This window comes from Ptychodera flava, chromosome 20, assembly GCF_041260155.1.
Source record: "Ptychodera flava strain L36383 chromosome 20, AS_Pfla_20210202, whole genome shotgun sequence".
Taxonomy (NCBI): Eukaryota; Metazoa; Hemichordata; class Enteropneusta; family Ptychoderidae; genus Ptychodera; species Ptychodera flava.
Genome location: NC_091947.1, coordinates 14,418,646 through 14,439,613, shown reverse-complemented (window position 1 = coordinate 14,439,613; position 20,968 = coordinate 14,418,646). Strand labels below are relative to the sequence as shown.

The 20,968-nt window shown below is 39.7% G+C and overlaps 1 protein-coding gene across 4 annotated transcripts in view; it reads left to right on the top strand.

Annotated features, from left to right (window-relative positions):
• Positions 1 to 20,968, top strand: part of LOC139120117 (E3 ubiquitin-protein ligase TRIM56-like) — a 37,593-nt gene that overhangs the window by 11,642 nt on the left and 4,983 nt on the right. For 3 of the 4 annotated variants that reach the window (XM_070684210.1, XM_070684211.1, XM_070684209.1), the window contains exons 3-4: positions 507 to 593; positions 1,821 to 2,046. In XM_070684210.1, coding sequence (XP_070540311.1) covers positions 507 to 593; positions 1,821 to 2,046 — 313 coding nt within the window. Of the gene's footprint in view, positions 1 to 506; positions 594 to 1,820; positions 2,047 to 17,185; positions 17,262 to 17,775; positions 18,915 to 20,062; positions 20,153 to 20,732; positions 20,962 to 20,968 lie in introns of those variants that run through there. The other variant, XM_070684208.1, reaches the window with a different exon arrangement.

The following is a 20,968-nucleotide window of genomic DNA, read 5'->3' as shown; positions in this document are numbered from 1 at the left end:
TCAAAATGCACCATTAAATCTGACAAGGACATTTCAGAATCAGACATGCCAAAACTTCCTCACCTTTCAGGATTTGATTCATTTGATGTGGGAGTAATTAGAAGCCGCATGGCCGTTCGTTAGAATTCCAAGCTTATTTCAAGTTTCCAAATCGTGTGAATTGAAGCAGTAAGTCTGAAATTGTATTACGACTGAATGTAGACTTCCGTTACCTTTTTAATAATCAAAAAAAAAATCTAGTGGCTAATTCTTTCGCAGATTTACGAACTCGAAAAATATCTGCAGCAATTCTGCATTGAATTATGAAGATATAGCACAATGGCAAAAACAAACTATGTCACTCAGAGTACAGTACGTCTTTATTGCTCATTTTTTTGTTTGATCTAGCGACTTAAAATAAGGCTTCAAACTTGCAGGTACCCTCTGATCTAGCAACTTAAAATAAGGCTTCAAAATTGCAGGTACCCTCTGATCTAGCAACTTAAAATAAGGCATCAAAATTGCAGGTACCCGGTCGAAATGATTCCGGACAGGGTCAACAAAAACGTGGGTCCCGTGAAGAACAACAAGCCGCTGCTGCTCCAGCGACTCAGGTATGTGGTCAATGATCAAGGGATAGAACATTTTATATATTGAGGACACTGAGGCAATAACTGTGTAACCAATGTTTTTATTCAACCTGTGCCTTTTATACTTAGTTATACCTAAAAAAAGACGAGGGGTTTTCCTGTTTTAGGCTGCATTCACAAACACCTCTAGAGGGGGAGATTCCAAAAAAATTATTAGATTTTTTCAAGTACCCTAACAAACTCGCAATGTGTTCAAGTCCCCCTTCTGACTTGCTGTAATTTGAAGCCCCCCCCCTCACCCAAGGAAGACAAAATGTAGCCGATATAGTGCTTCGTCCAAAAATATCAAATCATAATACACGGGAGTCTATTGGGCAAACAATTAATATTTCTCATAAAAATAAGGACATTTATATGTGTGTGATAATTCGTGTAAATGCACTTTCCTTGAAGTGACAGGTAAAAAGTGTATGTGTACAAAAAAATTTTACTATTTAGTTAAGATTATAGAGAACAGTTTTGCATGACAGAGGGGTTGAGTAAGTAGAAATCACGACAACCTCAATCTTTTTTCCTCTATTTTACTGCTTGGATCATCAATAAACTGTTTAATATATCATAACACTTGCGCCCAAAGGGCGCGCCGAAAATTGAAATGGCAGGAAATGAAAGTGCCAGAAGGTATTTGAAAAGAAATTTGATATTCAATAAATTTTCATGCCCCCCTTTGCAATGTAAATTTTTTCAGATCTCCCCTGGCATATTGTAAATTTTTTCAAGTCCCCCTGAAATCTACCCTTCCCCCCCACCCTCCAGAGGTGTTTGTAATTGCAGCCTAATTTCCTTTCCAAATATTGCTGGAGATTTTTTTAAGATCTGCGGGTGTCCACAATACATGAAATAGTCATTTCATGGGGTGAATTCCTTCCCCCGAAGGGTCAAAGTGATTGGTAACGATTAACAATACATAGCTGGTGCATATCACTTCTACGAGCTCAAAGTACGACGCAAAGGTCCAATGTTCACGGATACTGACAGCAATTAGGCCACTCGCGACCTATTTCTGGTACCGGCGTTATCTTGCTCCAGCATTGGTGAACAAACAAAATTATCTTTATTTCACTACATTATGAAAATGCCATCATTGACGTAGCAATTCTTATTTAAGAATTGAAAAACCGCTATTTTTATCTGAAAATAGTTTCTCAATTGACCGACCAGGATTATTTTTTTTTGTTTTTTGCTCTCTAGAGTGTTTTTAACCAAGTGGTTACAACCATTGACCCCACCACGTTGAAAATACCTGGCAACGAACCGAAAACGACTATAGAGGGCGTTGTAAAAGCTGCAGGGATAGACTACCACTACAAGAGTGACGGCAAAACCATACTCTTGCAGGGGAGTTTAGAGCAAGTTAATCAAGTCAACACCAAAATATCTCGCCTGCAGAGAGGTGCGACTAAAGAACATCCACAGGGTAATGAACTTGCATCATTGTTCATCGATATATCATTTACAGCATAATTGCCAATTATGATTTGTATTTTGCATACTGTATCGGAGTACCGGTTATTTCACCCTTGATTCAGATACATTTTGTATTTTTCATGATCTCAGGACAATGCATCTTACAGTGATGTATACGCAACTATAAAAAAGACGATGATTGTCATCAAACTTTAAACTGACAATAAGAATTCAACCAGCTGTATCTCGATTCTTATGTCAAGAAAAACTCACTGATATAACAGGAAACCTTGGGTTGAAACATTGTACCTGTATGATATTACTTTGTTAAGGATAACCTCGCTTTATTGTCCAGGGCTTCATTTTGATGGAGAAACAGCTACCTCGGATAAATTACTTTTTAATCCTAAATTATGTCACCCCTTAATCCATCATGTCCGTGGCATCTTGTCATCGAAGCAATACCACTTCATAACGTTGTCGTCACTCGTTCAGCCTGTGTTAGGATTCTGAAAAGTAAAATATGGAACCCATTGAAAACACAGTAGCTTAATTTTTGATAATTTCTTTACAACTTCTATTTTGTATGCCACTGATAAGTCCTTGTTCTACTTCCAAATTAATGTTGGGACACCCAGCATTCAGCTTACGTTGTAAATAGAGATATTTACATGTATTGTGCGCTGCTGTTATCGACATATTTATCAGGGCAGAGTTGATACTCCGGAACTGTGTATCTCTGTATACACCGGAAAGTAGAACAATAAATTCGATTGACGTACCTTATTCTTGGAATATCAGCACAAGTAAGAGCTACAGCTACTGTCCCTTCGATGCAAATACTCTTTAGAGACCGTAATACAACATGTACACTGCAAAACACTGTTTTAAACTGACACCAAAGTCCCTAATTGACACTCGCAACTACCCGCGGATAAACAGTAAATGCAGCTGTATGTTACGTCTGTCCGTCCTGTGATGTGAAAATAGACGGTGTGACTGTGATGGAACTGATATATGAATGATTGAATGCAGGGGCAGGGTTACAAATCAGACGATACTTCAATATGATATAAGGAATAATCTCAATGAGGTTCTATTTTTTTCATTTGAAATGTAAAGGACTGCTCATGATTCTCTTGCGATTTTTGTTATATTTAACCCTACTCACAGCCATAATAGAAGTGTCTGCCACTTAAAGCATGAAATCACAGTGCCACATGGCAACACAATGTTACTTGAAATTCCTTTTTCACAGATCATCATTTCGTGCTGAAAGGGGCAACCAGATCTTCAAACATAATAACGTTCAGTAGGACTGGATCACTCAAGTCTTTATCGTCTTCGCGTTCGAATTCCCTTGGAAAGCTCAGCGACAGTAGTAGAAGATGCCGTGTATGCTTACATGAAGTCAAAAACCTGAAAGAACTGCCGTGTAAACATTCGTTCTGCAAGACATGCTTGAATAAATACGAAAAGAGCTCTGGGTTGCGCTGTCCGACATGTAATGAATGGCGCGAAACTCGGACAGGCAACATGCCACCAGGTACTATGACGCATGTGGTGAAGAGGGGAAGCTTACCAGGTTATACCTCGTGTGATACGATCGTTATAACCTACATCTTTCAAGGAGGGAAGCAAGGGTATGTAATTAGTTTTATTGTCATTGTGTCTGAATTGTTCTTTATACCGTGCGTATTTCGCTCTGGTGGCGATAACAAATTCATTTACAAGTGCTAAAATATTTGTCGAGCAAAAATTACTTATAGATAACATTTATGGCCCTTGAATTCCTTTGCTGCAGGAGTAATGTTTGATATCTCGCTTGCGACACCATGATTGATGATGTTGACTGTAGTATATCGCCGCAGAGCAAATAGGCCTAAGTATGGGAGTTTCTTTCAGGAACAACATCCCCACCCAGGGAAGCCATACCAGGGCACAACTCGCACAGCGTATCTTCCCGACAACGCTGAGGGACGAGAGGTGTTGAGGTTACTGAAAATCGCCTTTGATCGTAAACTCACCTTTACCATCGACACTTCAAGGACAACCGGAGCAGAAGACGCAATCGTCTGGAACGATATTCGTCACAAAACACAACCACGGGGCGGGGCAGAAGGGTAAGCACTTCAAGTTTTAAGCATAAGAGTGATATAAATTGCTACTGTGGAGACAGGACACCTGCAAACCAAGCGTATAAACATGTCACACAGGTGACTGACTAGAATTATGTCAAAATGCTGAATTATCAGGCTTCGGACATCGATGAGCTGGCCATTAAGTCCTCCCTGTGCTGTGGGAGACTTCATGGGATCTGCGAAGCTGTTGTTCTAACTCAGGCATTGCCGCACGATTCAAGACAAACAACAAATTTCATGATTGTATTTACAGGGGTAAAACATTGTCGCTTATGTTAATTACAATTACAAGTACGTAGATACCACAGTTTCGAAACTCTTTATTATTCTTGCATGATAAGCTATCGACAAGGATGTTAATATCGAAGTTTCGCTAGATCTCGTAATGCGCGAGACAAGCCCTCCTGACGAAAACTGCATGTATAATAAGGACTACTACAGAGGAAACCAAGCACTTTCTGTATGCTTTTGTCTGAATGAATTTGTTATCTTCATGCTTTTCAGGTATGGGTACCCAGATCCTGAATATCTGACAAGGGTGAAAGATGAACTGGCCGCACAGGGAGTCAAATAGAAAGACCGCTTCTTCTTGAACGCTTCAATGTATCATCAACGGACAATCAATGTGCTATATAAAAATTACTGTTTGTCTTTTTGAAGGCATCTCAATTATTGTCTCGTACATAAATCTCGTTGGTTCTGTATTTTAGGTATGTCCACTATGGGTAAATAAGTAACTGTGTAATTCACTTTTGAATATGTAAATTACTATTGTCAGTTTGAAATGTTATCGATTTCGCATGCAACTTAGTTAAAGTACTTGCTTCAATATCATAAAAAATCTTTAGGTATAAGAGGTTTTATCCTGTCAAATCCTCAAAACATTATTATTATTATTATTATTAGACTTTATTTAAACTCGATAGACTGTTGAGCCGAAGGCTCTTCTCACACAGTGTCGAGATGCAAGAAATATACAATATGTACATTAAAGAATATAAAAAACAGAACAGAGAAAAACAAAACATTAAGACAGCAAGAAACAGACGACAAAATATAAAAAACGCCAAAAATGGCTTAAAAATTACATTTTGCCCAAAAGATGAGACTTACATTTCGTTTTAAAAGAGTGAAGAGTAGAGCAAACTTTGACATCTGCTGGTAAACTATTCCATAACTTGACACCGCTATACGTAAAACTCCTCTTAAAAATTTGAGTTCTGTGTCTTGGAATATATAATTCATTTCTGTCTACAGATCTTGTACTACGACTGTGGACGTTCTGGACGCTTCTAAAAACATTCAAATAATTAGGAGCCAAATTATTTTGGACTTTGTACATCAAGACTGATTCATTAAAAACAATCCTTTCTCTAAATGGTAACCAGTTTAAAACGTCGAATAAATTACGACTAGGAGTGCTAAAATCTGAGTCTAAAAGTACTCTGGCTACAGCTTTCTGTAGTCTTTCAACACGAAGTAAAAGTTTGTTGGAACAATGACCCCATATGTTAGAACAATAGTCAAAATGGGGTAAAATAAAACAATTGTAAAATATCATCTTAGCTCTCTGAGTTAAAAAGGGACGAATACGTTTCAGATGTAGCAATTAAAAGCTACCTTACTACAAACTGAATTTACTTGCTTTTCCCAATTTAGGGTGTCGTCAATGGTTACACCCAACAATTTTTCATGGGTTACACAATCGAGCTGATCATTGCCACACATAACATTGATGTGATTTTTCGTTCTGGCTTTTTTCTGCGTTGTACCAATGACAATAACCTTAGTTTTCTGTGAATTAACACACATGCTATTTTGATCGCACCAGCGTGTGATCAGATTCATATCTCTGCTCAGCTTGGTTTCAATTTCGTTAATTTTGGGACTGATCACCTGAGCTGCTGTGTCATCAGCATACATATACATATCAGAATTTTCAGAAGCCAGAGGGAGGTCATTTATAAAAAGGAGGAACAACAGGGGCCCTAAATAGATCCCTGCGGTACACCTGTACTGACAGGAAGAGAATCACTCAGGGTTCCATTAAAGGACACCAACTGAGTTCTGTTTGCGAGGTATGAAGTGAAAAAGCCCATTGTCTGCTCTGAACAACCATAAAGTCTGAGTTTCTTAAGTAAAGTACCATGATGAACTAGGTCAAAGGCTTTTCTAAAATCAACGAGTAAAACACCTATTAGATTTCCACTATCGATTGCCTGGTACCATGAGTTGGTAATCTTAGTCAAAGCTGTTTGACAAGAGTGGAACGTACGAAAACCGGATTGTTTATCTGACAGTAAATTGTGAAATGAAAGAAAATTGTAAAAATGACTATGTACATGTCTTTCTAACAATTTTGACAGAACAGGAAGGACTGAAATAGGTCTGTAGTTTGAGATGCTATCTTTGATACCCTTTTTGAACAGAGGAGTTACTTTAGCGGACTTCCATTGACTTGGAAAAGTACTTGTTGTGATTACATAATTAAAAAGAGCTGTGAGACTCGGTGTGATTTGACCTGCGCCAATTTTCAAAATCTTGAATTGATGCCGTCTAAACCAGTGGATTTGTTACAATTTAAATTCATAAGATATTTCAAAATGTCTGAGTCTTTTAGCAATGGTATATTGAATTTGCATCATCCGGAAGGTGTTTTGTTATATCATATTGTTCATTCTGTACGATACATCATATCCTGTCTGCCAATTTGCCTGATACTGAACTAAACAACGTTTATATTATTTTATAGTTGATCCATTAACACTATTTAAAAATACCAGAAAAATCTCAAGAAATGATTGTGCGTGCAATGAAACATAATTCGTATATGATATGCACCTTTATCACATCTATGCCCTGTATTGTGTCTTTACAGAGTTCAGTGACATGATTTATCATGTTGATTTGATGTCAATAAAGTGATACGCCTTGTTGATTTGCATATGAAAGGAATGATGAGCGCGTCTTTCTTTCATTCAATTGAATATTGCATATGAAAAAGTGATACGACCTGTTGATTTACATAACAAAGCCTGATACGGCCTGTTGATTTGCATACCGGACTACTTACATGGTGGCGCCCTAATCAAAACAAACCGTGGTGCCCGTCTATGATTTTGACTTTGACTACGATATCATGTCCGATCTCCAAAAGTGGCAGGGTTCTGAAGCATAGGGAAATGCGGGGGTAACTAAATAAAACACATGTGTCGATATCGGATTAACCTGCTAGTAGTGCTACCAATTGAACAAATTAAAGAGCAGAGCATTTCACTGTATGGGCACTGATAGATCGATGACAGACCAGCTGTTCCGTCCGTGCGCGTGCATAAGCACAGACGCGCAGACGACAAGCAAAAGTGCTATCGGACATGTCAGAGGACAGGCAAATTCAAAAGCACAACTTTCAAAAACCAAACACAACACTTGCATGTACCGTACGGATTCGGTAGATATCCTACATGTTTGATGACAGAGTTAAAGCATTTCTCTGCTCAACCGCGTGGCTCAACCGTAGAATAATTGTCAATGAGCCAGCTGATAGATTACGTCAGACGCTAGTATATCAATCCGCCTTAGCAAGATGACGCAAACAAATATAAATTTTACTATAACCCAAACGGGATTCGAACCCCCACACACTCACGGCAACATCGCCTAGCTGCTAGGCCTCACACAAAACCAGTCGGCCACTGTTTCCAACCCAAAAGAGTTGGTCACAGTAACCGACTTAGATGTTGCAATTCTGTGCGCGACCGAACAACACGGTGTGCGTGGAGCAGACGACAAACAGACACAGTACACAGTACACACACATATAGTAATCGGAAAAGCACGAAGCTTTTTACTGAGCTATCAGACAGCCTCGGGGACAAGTAAATATCCACCAGCAGGACTGTCCACTCAGGTTAAAGAAATATAAATTTTACTATAACCCAAACGGGATTCGAACCCCCACACACTCACGGCAACATCGCCTAGTTGCTAGGCCTCACACAAAACCAGTCGGCCACTGTTTCCAACCCAAAAGAGTTGGTCACAGTAACCGACTTAGATGTTGCAATTCTGTGCGCGACCGAACAACACGGTGTGCGTGGAGCAGACGACAAACAGACACAGTACACAGTACACACACACATATAGTAATCGGAAAAGCACAAAGCACAAATGTAGTCCATCAAGAAAAAACACAGTGAAACGTATCATATTTTAATATACGAGATTTATTCATTCAATAACGTGGGCATAGGTATATGATAAGAGGTTATCCCTCGATATCACCTCTTGGTAGGGTTGTATTGCTGCTCGTGCGGTTGTGGGCCGCATCACACTCGTCTTCGACTCGTGTGATGCGGCCCACAACCGCACTCGCAGCAATACGACCCCACCAAGAGGTGATATCGAGGGATAACCTCATATAGTTCTTAGCAATGGATTCATTTAAGTTTATCTTCACTTTGTTAGGGGTTAAATTTCTAGATATGGGAAATCCTTCTTTAACATCATTGTAAAAATAAAGTTTATTAACCCGGAGTGGTATCATGATCATTTGCTATTACCCTACGTTGGTATAAATACTGATAACAACAGCAATAGATGAATGTCGCAGACTGTCAATGATGCATGCATCAGGTGTTTTTGCAAAATAAAACAGTAAGACCTTTGTTCATAGCCTACCAAATGAAAGTTTCAGCCATTCTTTACCACATTTATTTAAAAATCTGCGGTCACCATAAGTTTATACATTAGTGAAGCAAATGTCATTCGATATGTCGTTATATTTGACATTTGGGGCCGAATTCGCCATTGAAAAAATTAATTCTGACAAAGACGATACGGAGTGAAAAATTAACTTTCTCTACAATTTCAAAACGATTCCAAATATTATGTAGACCAGCAACGACTTGTGATATTTTTGAGTTCAAGTATTTGTCATTGAGGTACATTCAGTCATGTACAAATTTATTTTCTTGGGAAACACATATTGCCACAATAAGAATTTATTGTTACAGGTCAGATGCATTGTGAAACAGATCTTTCTCGTGTGATTTGAGAACCAGCATTTCAGGCCATTTTCTACTAGGCAGAAATACGGCCACTGTGGAGAGATATCGACTTTGGTGAGTGATAACTAAGCACCATGATAATGAGGACTGAAGTACAGAACACAATGCCATGTTTACTGCATGTATGTATTCGCAAAACTGATTAAGTCATTCTGCTTCATCCTCCTACTTACCTGTCACTGTTACCTTTTGGTTATCTCATTTGCTGCCTTCCAGAACGAGGCAAAAATTTAAATACACGTGATCTCATCCCAGGCGGAAACCGCCATGAGATTCCATATTCAAACAGTTCTCATTTGCCTCGGTGTGTGAAAACACACCGTGTTTCAGCCTTCCAGTATATGGTTTTTTGACGTCCGTTTTTGCTCTACTGTTCCTTCCTGGGAGCGTGAGTTACGGTATCGTCTATTATTTCCTGTTTATTTGCTCTCTTTTAGCAGTCAGTTTGGTTTGACGGTAGTTTTTCAGGCCGTTTGAAGTTCTGCTTTGAGTTTCTGTAGCAAGTGTGTGTTGCTATTGTTTGCTTTCCACGCTTTTGAATGCAGTGACGTGTTTGGTCAGTCTGCAGCTGTGCGAGCCATTTTCTCGTGCATTGTGTATTGTACTTATGGTAATTTATCGCGCTGGTTTTTGTGTACTGTAGGTTTACCGGTTCTGCTTGTATCATGGACCTATGTGATGTTCCTGCGAGTGACGGTTCTAAGGTTTGCGCTGCAACTAGATGTAGGAAGATTATTCCTGCTGATGACAGCCATGACAAGTGTCTTGCATGTTGCAAGTGTTCAAAGGCTAATTAAGCCTTGTGATATTTGCAAGGATTGGTCGGATGAACTATGGCGCATTTTTACTAATCCTGAATTGCTGCAAGGTAGGCAAACTTCAAAAGGTAAGTCTCAGAAGGTCAAGTCCAGGAAGTCGGCTAGTAGTGCAGCTGCTAGTTTGCCCTCTGACGAGTCGTATGTTTCTAAGGACGAGATTGAGGGTTTTCTGGACACTAGATTTGAGCAATTTTCGGAGAAGGTTTCTTCTTTGTTGGCTGGTTTTCTTGCTCAATCTCAGAGTGCTGGTGTAGCAGAGGGCAATCATGTGGAGCTCCAACACCAAAAGCACAGTCTGAATAGGGATTTACATGTGGACCCTACAGAGGTGATAAGTAATCAGGAGACGGCAACTGTGTCGGGAGTTGTTCCACAGCCGTCCTACAAGTATAGAGATCCTGATTCTGTTTCTTTGTTTGCTCCGAGTGATCTTGAGACAGTCATTCTATGTCTAAGTCACAGGATTACGTGCGAAGTGACATTGCTCATTCTGATACTCATTCAGAAATTTCTACTACTGATGCTGACATGTCAGAAGCTTTGTCTGGGAAATGGCATGACATTATTAACATTATTGGCAATGTGCTTGGCTGTACAAAAGATGATAGCAGTCATAGTCAACGTCAGTCCTTTTTACTTGGTGGAGATAGTACAGTTACAGGTGCTCCTCGTTTGCCCATTGAGGGACTGATTGCACAAAGATGGACAGCTATTGAGAAGAGTTTGCCCAGAGTGTCTAAGTACACAAAGTCTGTAGACAAGAATTTCAGGTTCCTTGAGAAAGACTTTGAGGAGTTTGCCAGAGCGTCTAGTGTAGAAAGTTTGTCCACACTAAATTGGCGGCTGATAAGAAACATTTTTCAGCTAAGGATTTGAGAAGTTTTACCAATAAGGCTGATCTTGGACATCTTATGGTAGATAAAGCTCTGAGAGTTTTACTGAGATGCATTTCACATTCATTGTTGGCAACTGCTTTTGTACATACGGCAGTTTCGCCAGGCTCTAATATTCCTGATGACCAATTGTCTAAGGGTTTGGAATTTTTGCAGTTTTCTCTAACTTCTTCAGCAGATCAACTCTTGCGTGCCATTGCTTTGTCAGTTTCTGCCAGAAGAGAATTATTCCTTGATCAGATGGATTTTCCTATTAGATCAACTCGAAATCGTTTGACTAAGCTTCCTATTCGGGGTGATAAACTCTTCCATGGAGAAGTCTCAGATATTTTTCACCAGGAAGCTGAAGCAGCTAGAGATGTTAGGGAAATAGTCTCCCTTTCTAGACCACGTCAGGGAGTTAAGCGACCTGCTTCTTTTCAGCCAAAGTCGCAGCCTTCCGCTAAACTAAACAGACTTTCTGCAAAGAAGTCTTTTCTGCTACACCTAGTAATTACTTTAAGGGTAAAAGGGATAATAAGGGCTTTAGACCACCAGTGCCGCCCTTTCCGGATAAGCCCAGAGACCATTCTTTTAAGCAATGACGGTTTGCCAGTGGCTCAGTGTGTAAATCTAGCACAGTTAAATATTCAAATTCCATTTCCGGAGGTGCCAGTAGGGGAAGATTATTACTTTTCAGTCGGCACTGGGCCAAGATAACCATGGGTGTTAGGGGTAGTTTCAGAAGGTTTCAGAAGGTTATAGATTGGAATTTCTTCAAGTTCCCCCTCTTACAAGCAACGTTATAAATTTTCCTCTTCCGTTGAGTTTAGGAAAGAGAAATGCTATCCTTCAGGAAATAGATTCATTAATCTCAAAGAGGGCTATCGAGCCTGTCACAGACAGATCAAAAGGTTTTAACAGCTCAATGTTTCTAATTCCAAAGAGATCAGGGGGTTGGAGACCAATTTTAAATCTCCGCCCGTTAAACCATTTTCTCAAAAAGAAACACTTCAAGATGGAAACTCTACGTTCAGTATTATCGGATCTGTCAAAAGGGATTATGCAGTTTCAATCGATCTAACAGACGCTTATCAACATATCCTTATTCACCCAGACTGCAGACATTTTCTCAGGTTTGCAGTGCAGGGCAAGGCGTTTCAGTGTCGGACACTGCCTTTCGGTCTGTCGTCAGCACCCCGTGTGTTACCAAGGTCACAGCAGTTTTGGGTGCCTTTCTTCGAAAGCAACAAATTTATGTTCACATGTATCTGGACGATTGGCTAGCCAGGCAGACGCAGATCAGGTTATTGCAGCGGGATACAGCATGTATTTTAAGGACAGCTATCAGTCTAGGCTGGCTACCAAACGAAAAGAAGTCAGAACTTTGCCCCAGTCAGAACATTCATTATATAGGGGCGAAAATAGATTTGGAGGAAGGGATTGCTACTCCTATGCCAGAGCGCTTTCAAGCTATTTGCGAAATGGTAAGTCATCTCTTGCCCGGCAGTTTTCAGACGGCGCGGCATTTTCTTCGCCTCCTAGGTCTAATGGCATCTTGTGTTCAGCTCATACCTTTGGCAAGGTTGAACATGAGGCCAGTGCAAATATTCCTTCTGTCTCAATGGAGACCACATCAGAATCCTCTAAGTCATCCTATAAGGGTAGACGCCCTGTTAATACAGCATCTTCATTGGTGGACCAACAGAGTCAATTTTTTCAAGGGAGTTTCACTGTCCCTGGAGCCCCCAGAGGTTACAATAACCACGGATGCTTCAATGCAAGGTTTGGGGGCTCATATGGGAGATTTGACCATTTCAGGAGTCTGGTCAGTAGCCCAGAGACAAGAGCACATAAACTTTCTCGAGCTTCAGGCAGTATGGGAAAGTTTAAAGGCCTTCGTCCGTCATATCTTAGGGAGATTGGTTCTTGTAAGGTCAGACAATTCAACCGTAGTATCATATTTGAACAGGCAAGGGGGAACACGGTCTCCATCTCTCTGCATCCTCACTTGGCATCTAATGAATTGGTGCATTATCAGAAATATCAGGATCAGGGCAGCTCACATACCAGGCAGGTGCAATCTAATAGCAGATGCTCTGTCCAGGAGACGACCTATCCCAACAGAGTGGATGTTAAAACATCAGGTGGTAGAGTCCCTTTTCAAGGTGTTAGACAGGCCTCACATAGATCTGTTTGCAACCGCACACAATGCCCACCTGCAGGTGTATTGTTCTCCAGTTCCAGACCAAAGAGCAGAGGCAGTGGATGCCTTTTCAGTTCCCTGGACAAACATGTTCGCATACGCGTTTCCTCCAGTGTCTCTGATTCCCAGAGTACTAAGCAAGATGAGACACGAGGAGTGTGTTGTCATTCTGATAGCGCCGAATTGGCCAAGACAACCGTGGTTTCCTCGATTGCTGGAGTTGCTAATAGAGATTCCAATAAAGCTACCAGAGACCCCAGACATTTTGAGCCAACCGTTGTCGGGTTTTCTTCACCCAGATCCATCAGTCCTCCAGTTGACTGCTTGGAAACTGTCAAGAAACGTTTTTGCTCAGAGGGATTTTCAGCGAGAGCTGCAGAATATGCAGCGAACTCTCGTAGATCATCAACCATTAAATCATACAATTACAGGTTCAGAGTATTCAGTGATTGGTGCAAAGAACATGATGTCGATCCCATGCATCCACCTCTAAGTTCTGTGGGTGATTTTCTGGTTTTTCTTTTTGAGGCTAGAGGTCTAAAGCCCCAAACTATTTCAACATATCGTTCAGCGTTGAGTTCTTTCCTTCCGAGTTATGGTGAACATAGTGTAGGTCAGCATCCTCTTGTGGATAGTCTGATTAAAGGGTTTTTTGTTAAGCGTCCTCCTCAGAGGAGACTTTTGCCTTCTTGGAGTCTTCCTTTGGTGTTAGACTCATTAAGGCCAGCTCCTTACGAGCCTATTAGTGAATCTGGTTTGAAGTATTTAACTATGAAGACTGTTTTTCTCATAGCTGTGGCGTCTGGGCGTAGACGTAGTGAGATTCACGCTTTGTCTATCAACAGTGCTTATCTCAGATGGGAGCCTACAGGTGTTAGATTGTTGCCTAGGGCAGGTTTTCTGGCAAAGAATGAATCTGTATCTCGTGTTGGTACAGAGATATTCATTCCGAGTCTTGAAAATATTTCAAGTGATCCTCAGGATAAACTTATTTGTCCTTGTAGGGCTCTTCGTTACTACATTAAGATGACTGCACACCTTCGTGGTAATACAGAACAGTTGTTCATTAAGGTGTCTCCAGGTCAACATGGTCCAGCGTCCAAGGACACTATTTCTAGATGGTTAAGGGATACAATCCAACTTGCCTATGATTCTTCCGATGGCCATTGTAGACTTGTGCATTCCATCAGAGCACATGATACGCGAGCTATGGCTGCCTCGTGGGCTTTGTTTAAAGGAGTGTCAGTGGATGACATTTGTAAAGCTGGTTTTTGGGCTTCTCCAAATACCTTTATTAACTTTTACCTCAAGGATGTGCCTATGGAAGCTAGTTTTGCTTTAGGTTCTTTGAGGTGTGGTTCTACCTAGGTTGGGAGTATTTGTTTGACATACCCTCCTCCAATTAAGCTTTGGATTCTGTGTAACCCAAAAGTAATAGTGACAGGTAAGTAGGAGGATGAAGCAGAATGAAAGTTTCCCCCAGGAAACATCTTTCTGCGAGAACTCCTACTTACCTGTCACTCCTCCCTCCCTCCTCCCCACTATTTGATAGTCTATTATGGAGGTTGAGAACTGTTTGAATATGGAATCTCATGGCGGTTTCCGCCTGGGATGAGATCACGTGTATTTAAATTTTTGCCTCGTTCTGGAAGGCAGCAAATGAGATAACCCAAAAGTAATAGTGACAGGTAAGTAGGTTTCCGCCTGGGATGAGATCACGTGTATTTAAATTTTTGCCTCGTTCTGGAAGGCAGAAATGAGATAACCCAAAAGTAATAGTTTTCCGCGGTTTCCGCCTGGGATGAGATCACGTGTATTTAAATTTTTGCCTCGTTCTGGAAGGCAGCAAATGAGATAACCCAAAAGTAATAGTGACAGGTAAGTAGGAGTTCTCGCAGAAAGATGTTTCCTGGGGGGAAACTTTCATATCGTCCATGCAATATTTAGCCTTTTCTTCAACTGACCACAGCTGCCTCTTAAAGTCATGGTTTGCAACGTGTACAGAGTAAACGACTCACAGTATGTATCCCTCCTTTTACATCACACGGACGAAACTGTGTGATGCATATAAGCAAGCAGCTATGAAGAAATGACCAGACTTTGCTGCATTGTCGAAAATACATATTGAAATAGTGGTGATATCTAGACTAAGAAACAAAATATGACCTCCAATAGCCAAGTCAGAACTTTAACCCTTATCTTGCAAATTCATGTCACCATCAGATCAAGTTAATAAGTTAATGTCATAACTAAGAGCTGGAACTGACCACAAGTGACGATGGAGAACTGGAACTTATTTTATTAAATACGGACACGTAGCTAGGCCTCCGGGCCAAGCCTCTGATACATGTAGTCTGTGAATGTGCCCGTGCCTGAGTCGGTCTTAGTTAGTTTGTCCTGTGAGTTAGTGTGTCCATTTATACAGTATCTTGGCTATGTCGGATACCGACGCCATAAAGAATACAATAAGACAATACTTTGATTTACCGACATTAGAAAAGATACAAAAGTACAACTTATCACTACCCTCGGATGGCATGCTACAATTCTTTTGTTTCAAACCCACGCTATGAATAAATTAAATTGATAACAACGGCTCAATATTATGATTGGTTGAAATACAATAGAACATGGGGGTAGTACGCAGAATACCTCCATGAGAAAATAAGTTGCTGAGTAAATTTTAAATGTGCAAAACGAGTAAGACCATCTTGTAGATACCGTGCTGGTATTTCGTGCCGCCAGTATTGTTAGAGTCCAAATCGAGAGAAATTGCGCGGGATTTATCGCGTCCATGGATGCTAATGTATCGTGAGCGTGAAATAAACATTTTCTTTGCGCCAATTTCGAAGATCATGACATAGGCTGATTTCGTAATAGAAAATGACTTCATTTTCAAAATAATACGTCTGTTCCTCTGAGTTGAGGATATGACAAAGTATATTTCTTGTAAAGAGACATAACATGCCCCATTTCTGTAGTTATGGTTTTTATTGACTTAACCTGCATACCATGAAAATACTCCAGGTTTGGCTCAACACTATCGCTATATGCAATACACACATAAACTTTGAACTTTTATGACATCATTGAATACTGAAACTGTAAATCCACGGAGATCCAACAAAACCCAAAACTCCAATCAGCCAGCAGCGTAACGGCGACAACATCCCAAAAACCTTTCATGTTTTTCTGCATGAAAAATATTAAGTCACATCAAAAGGTGTGTCCCGTTTTTATCAATCCGATAGTATGATATCACTTTAATTGACTGCGAGAACAGCCTTACAACCTTATATATATATATATATATATATATATATATATATATATATATATATATATATATATATTATATATATATATATACACAAAATGTATACAATGTGCCCTCCCAGTTATCACCATAATGGCTTAACGGCAACCTCTGAACTTGGGCACAGACAGTACGGTATATATATATATATATATATATATATATATATATATATATATATATATATATATATATATATATATATATAATATATATATATATATATATATATATATATATATATATATTCTTGAACTGTTGTCATGATGGAAAGCATGATTTATAGAACAAGCCAGTCTCCGTCCTACATACATACAATATATGTACTTATATGTATAAACATAAGAATATATTGCTGTCGTACATAACATGTATATATGTAATTACACATAAAGTACATGTACACACATATATAAGAATATATTGATGTGATATTGAATGTGTTCACGTTTAATTAAATTAAATAGGGCCTATATGTTAAGAGAACAGGCATAAAAAAAATTAAAAACGTATTTCGGAAAAAAAATTATGGCAAAGAATCAAAGACAGCTTTTAGAAAGGAATGAAGTAAAAGAACGCGACATGTCTCGTCTTTTGTGTCTTACTCCATAAAGCAAATTCTTGAACTGTTGTCATGATGGAAAGCACGATTTATAGAACAAGCCAGTCTCCGTCCTACATTATATTTTCTCGCTATATGAACTCTGAACGACCCCTCTTGTGCGCATGTCAAGTGAAACCAAAGAGTTAACATGTCTGCATATGGTGATCCCACGGGTCAGTGAGTCTGACAAACATTTGAGGTAAGTCACTGATGATTATCAATGAGATACACTGCCTGAGAAGTATTTTATCAAGTTTATACCCACGTGCATTTATTGTAAACCTAAATATTTTGCCACGCTGACATTGTAATTTTGAATATCAAATGATCGCATGTTACAACATATATCCTGAAACAAGGATAACCACAAACACTGGAGAAAACTGACTGTTGTAATTCTCGCCATGCTGCACACGACTGTTAAGCCCTCGAAGAGAAAACTTGTCGACTTTACTCAACACCACCAGTTGTGTACGTGTCAAACTACGACACCACTGAGGGGCATGCTTTATCTGATACTGTCGTTCGCTCAAAATCATAACGTTAAACAGGCTTATGGACAGCAATTGCTTTGGGTAAGAGAGTATTTTGCGTGATGATACTGCCTCGGCATTTCCTCGTACCATCTAATGTCATTCCTTCCTGTAATCTCTATTATCCCCTGAATTGTTTTATTAACGACTCAACAGCCGCCATTTTTGTCCGCGATCAAGTGGTTGACCCTGTACCCGACAACATGGCGGAAGGTGGGGAACCAATCTCAGGTGCTACGGAGAAGTTAATGAACGAGATCGACGACAAGATCCTTCTTTGTCCGATATGCATGAATCGTTTCACATCTCCTAAAATTTTGCCGTGTTTTCACACCTTCTGTCAGAAATGTCTGACTGATTGGGTTCAAAATAACCAAGGGCGTCTAGTCTGCCCAAACTGCAAACAACAATGGCCTTTGCCCTCTGCAGGTGCGTCCAAAATTGACGACAACCGTTTTTTGAACGACTTGATAGAAGTAATTAACAACTTTAGCGAAGATTCAATGAAGCCAAGCTGTGAAATTTGCCAGAAAGAAGCAAAAGTGTGGTGTAAAGATTGTGGCCAATATTTCTGCGCAGACGAGTGTCTCAAAGCACACAAAGTGGTGAGGTCATTAAAAGATCACCAACTCATGACTATAGAGGAGTACAATAAGGAAGTAAATTCGCCACACTTCAGAGTCCTGCAGCCTAGATTCTGCGATAAACATACCAGTACTCAGTTAGATTACTATTGCGATTCCTGCCAGGCTTTAACATGTCTAAAGTGCCTGGTAGTTGAGCATCCAGCACCAGAGCACAAAGTTATCTCGATCGAGGAAGCTTTGAAAAAGTATACACCGCAACTGGAAGGTTACCTCACCACCGTCGAAGAAAAGATTGATCAATTGAAACAGTCGACAGATAAGACGAATGAAGTATTGAATAAATTAGAAGAGAACAGAAAAAACTGTGAGCGCGAAATAACCGCAGCTACCGAGAAAATACGAAATGAAGTTAAGAGAGAAGGTCAAAGGCTATTGAATGTTTTGCAGGGCATGTACGAACCAAAACGAAAACAAATTGATGAGCGTATGGGGGTGTTAGATTTTAAAATGGGTAGTGCAGAAAGTGTGCACTCTTATCTCAGTAACATCATGAAGTATGGGGGACCGGTTGATGTCATGTCGGCAAAGAAGGACATCGACCGCCATATTGAGGAGCAGGCGAAAGAAAAGGAGACAACAGTGAAGCTGTCGAGTGGAATCACTTTTGAAGAAAATGTCGATCACATACCGATACATCTGGGATGCGTCAAGTCAGACAAGGCTTTGGAAAAGGTAACTTTGCTAGTTATGAGGTACAGGGTGTGAAAAAATAAAGTTAACTAAGTTCCTCTTCATCAAAGTAACGTTGTTTCAATTTACCTGTCTACGTCATATGAGTTTGGTTTTTCTCAAATGAAATGCTATATATTTCCTTTACAATACCATCATCCTTATTCTATGAAAGGATATGAAACGATACATCACAATGGTTTGACAGGAATATATTGCATTTTGATACTGTATGATAAGAAACTGTCAAAATTCTTATAATGCTTTCCCTTGACGATATACAGGTTGTGTTTTGCGCTTTTCATTGACCTCTATGCATATGAGTTACGAGGTTTTTTTTATTGGAGTGAAGCTCGAGTATATACTTAAGCCTATTGAGGACATGGACAATTAAAACGCGGGTAACAAATGTTGTTTCTGTAACTTTAACCCTCGCCTACTATAATTTCAACTCTCCACGCACATGATAATTAATGAAATCTATTCAATTGACAAGTTTTAAGTGTCGACACATTTCTGAACTACTAAAATTTTCACTTTGATTCACTGTCGTAAATATACATGGTATACGATGACGTAACGGAAGGCTTGGCCAATAGTTTTGAGGAATTTTACACGACCATCGAAATGCAGTTAACTCTGTTCCCCTACACGCAATGTTGTTTGAAGTGTTTTTATCCAGGCCCTCTACTTTAGAGAGTTTTATCACGGCTTTGTAATCAACTTAATCAGGAACAAACCATTAAATCCTACGAGTGAGAGTGTTCAGAACTATAGACAATGCAAGCACTTCCTCACCTTTCAGGTTTAGACTAATTTCAGAAGTAATTAAAGGCAGCATGACTGTTTGTCAGAATTCCAAACTTATTTTTGGTTTCCTGTCGGTTTGAATTTTTCACACAAACCGTAAGGCTGAAATTGTATCGCGACTGTATGTAGACTTTCAGTTCCTTTTTTAAAATCACCCCAGGTTTATAGTTCATTCTTTCGCAGATGTAAGCGAAACGCAACAAAAAATCTATAGAAATTCTGCATTGTCATTAAGATACTATGCAATGGCATTATAACCATGAAACCCACCCGTGTCGGAGTACAGAACTTCAATTTTTGTTTCTGATCTCGCAACTTAAAATCATACTTTAAAATTGCAGACACCTGGTCGAAATGGTTCCGGTAAGGGTAAACAAAGACGTGGATCCCTCGAAGAACAACAACAAGCTGCTGCTTCTCCAACAACCCAGGTATGTGGCCAATGATAGAGGGATTGAACATTTTATGTCTTGTGGTCTTTGGAACGATTCCTGTGCAACGGATTTGTTGCAATCTGTGCTTTTTCAAACGTCTTCTCTTAAAAAGACCTTCTTTCAGATATCTTTTCCTAAATTAGCAGTAAGTTTTTCTTCTTAACAACTCTTACTGGAGGTTTTTACACTACCTGTGAGTGTCCAAGAGATATGAAATGGTCTACTCCTATAGGGTAATTTTCTTCCCCAGTGTCCAAGTGATTTGTAACTACTTACCCTACATAGCTGTGGTGCATATCGCTTGTACGAGATCAATGTACCACCGTGACGTGAAGGTCCAATGTTCATGTGTACCGACAGCAACTACACTGTAGGCCATCACTGACATATTTCTGGTACTGTTGTTATCCTGCTCCTGAATTGGAGCACAAACAAAATTGCCTTTATTCTACCACATTATGATAATGCCAACCTTAACTTAATCATTCATATATAATTTTAAAATCGCAGTTTTTATCTTAAACTACTTTTCGATTGACTGACCAGACAATTGTTTTGTTTTGTTTTTTTTTGTCAGAGTATTTACAGCCAAGTGGTCGCAACCATTGTCCCTACTGCGTTGAAAATACCTGGCAACGAACCGAAAACGGCCATAGAGGGCGTAGTAAAAGATGCCGGGGTAGAGTACTACTACTACAAGAGTGATGGCGAAACCATACTATTGCATGGGAGTTTAGAGCAACTTACACAGGTCAACACAAAAATATGTCGTCTGCGAAGAGGCGTGATTAAAGAAAATCTACAGAGTAATGA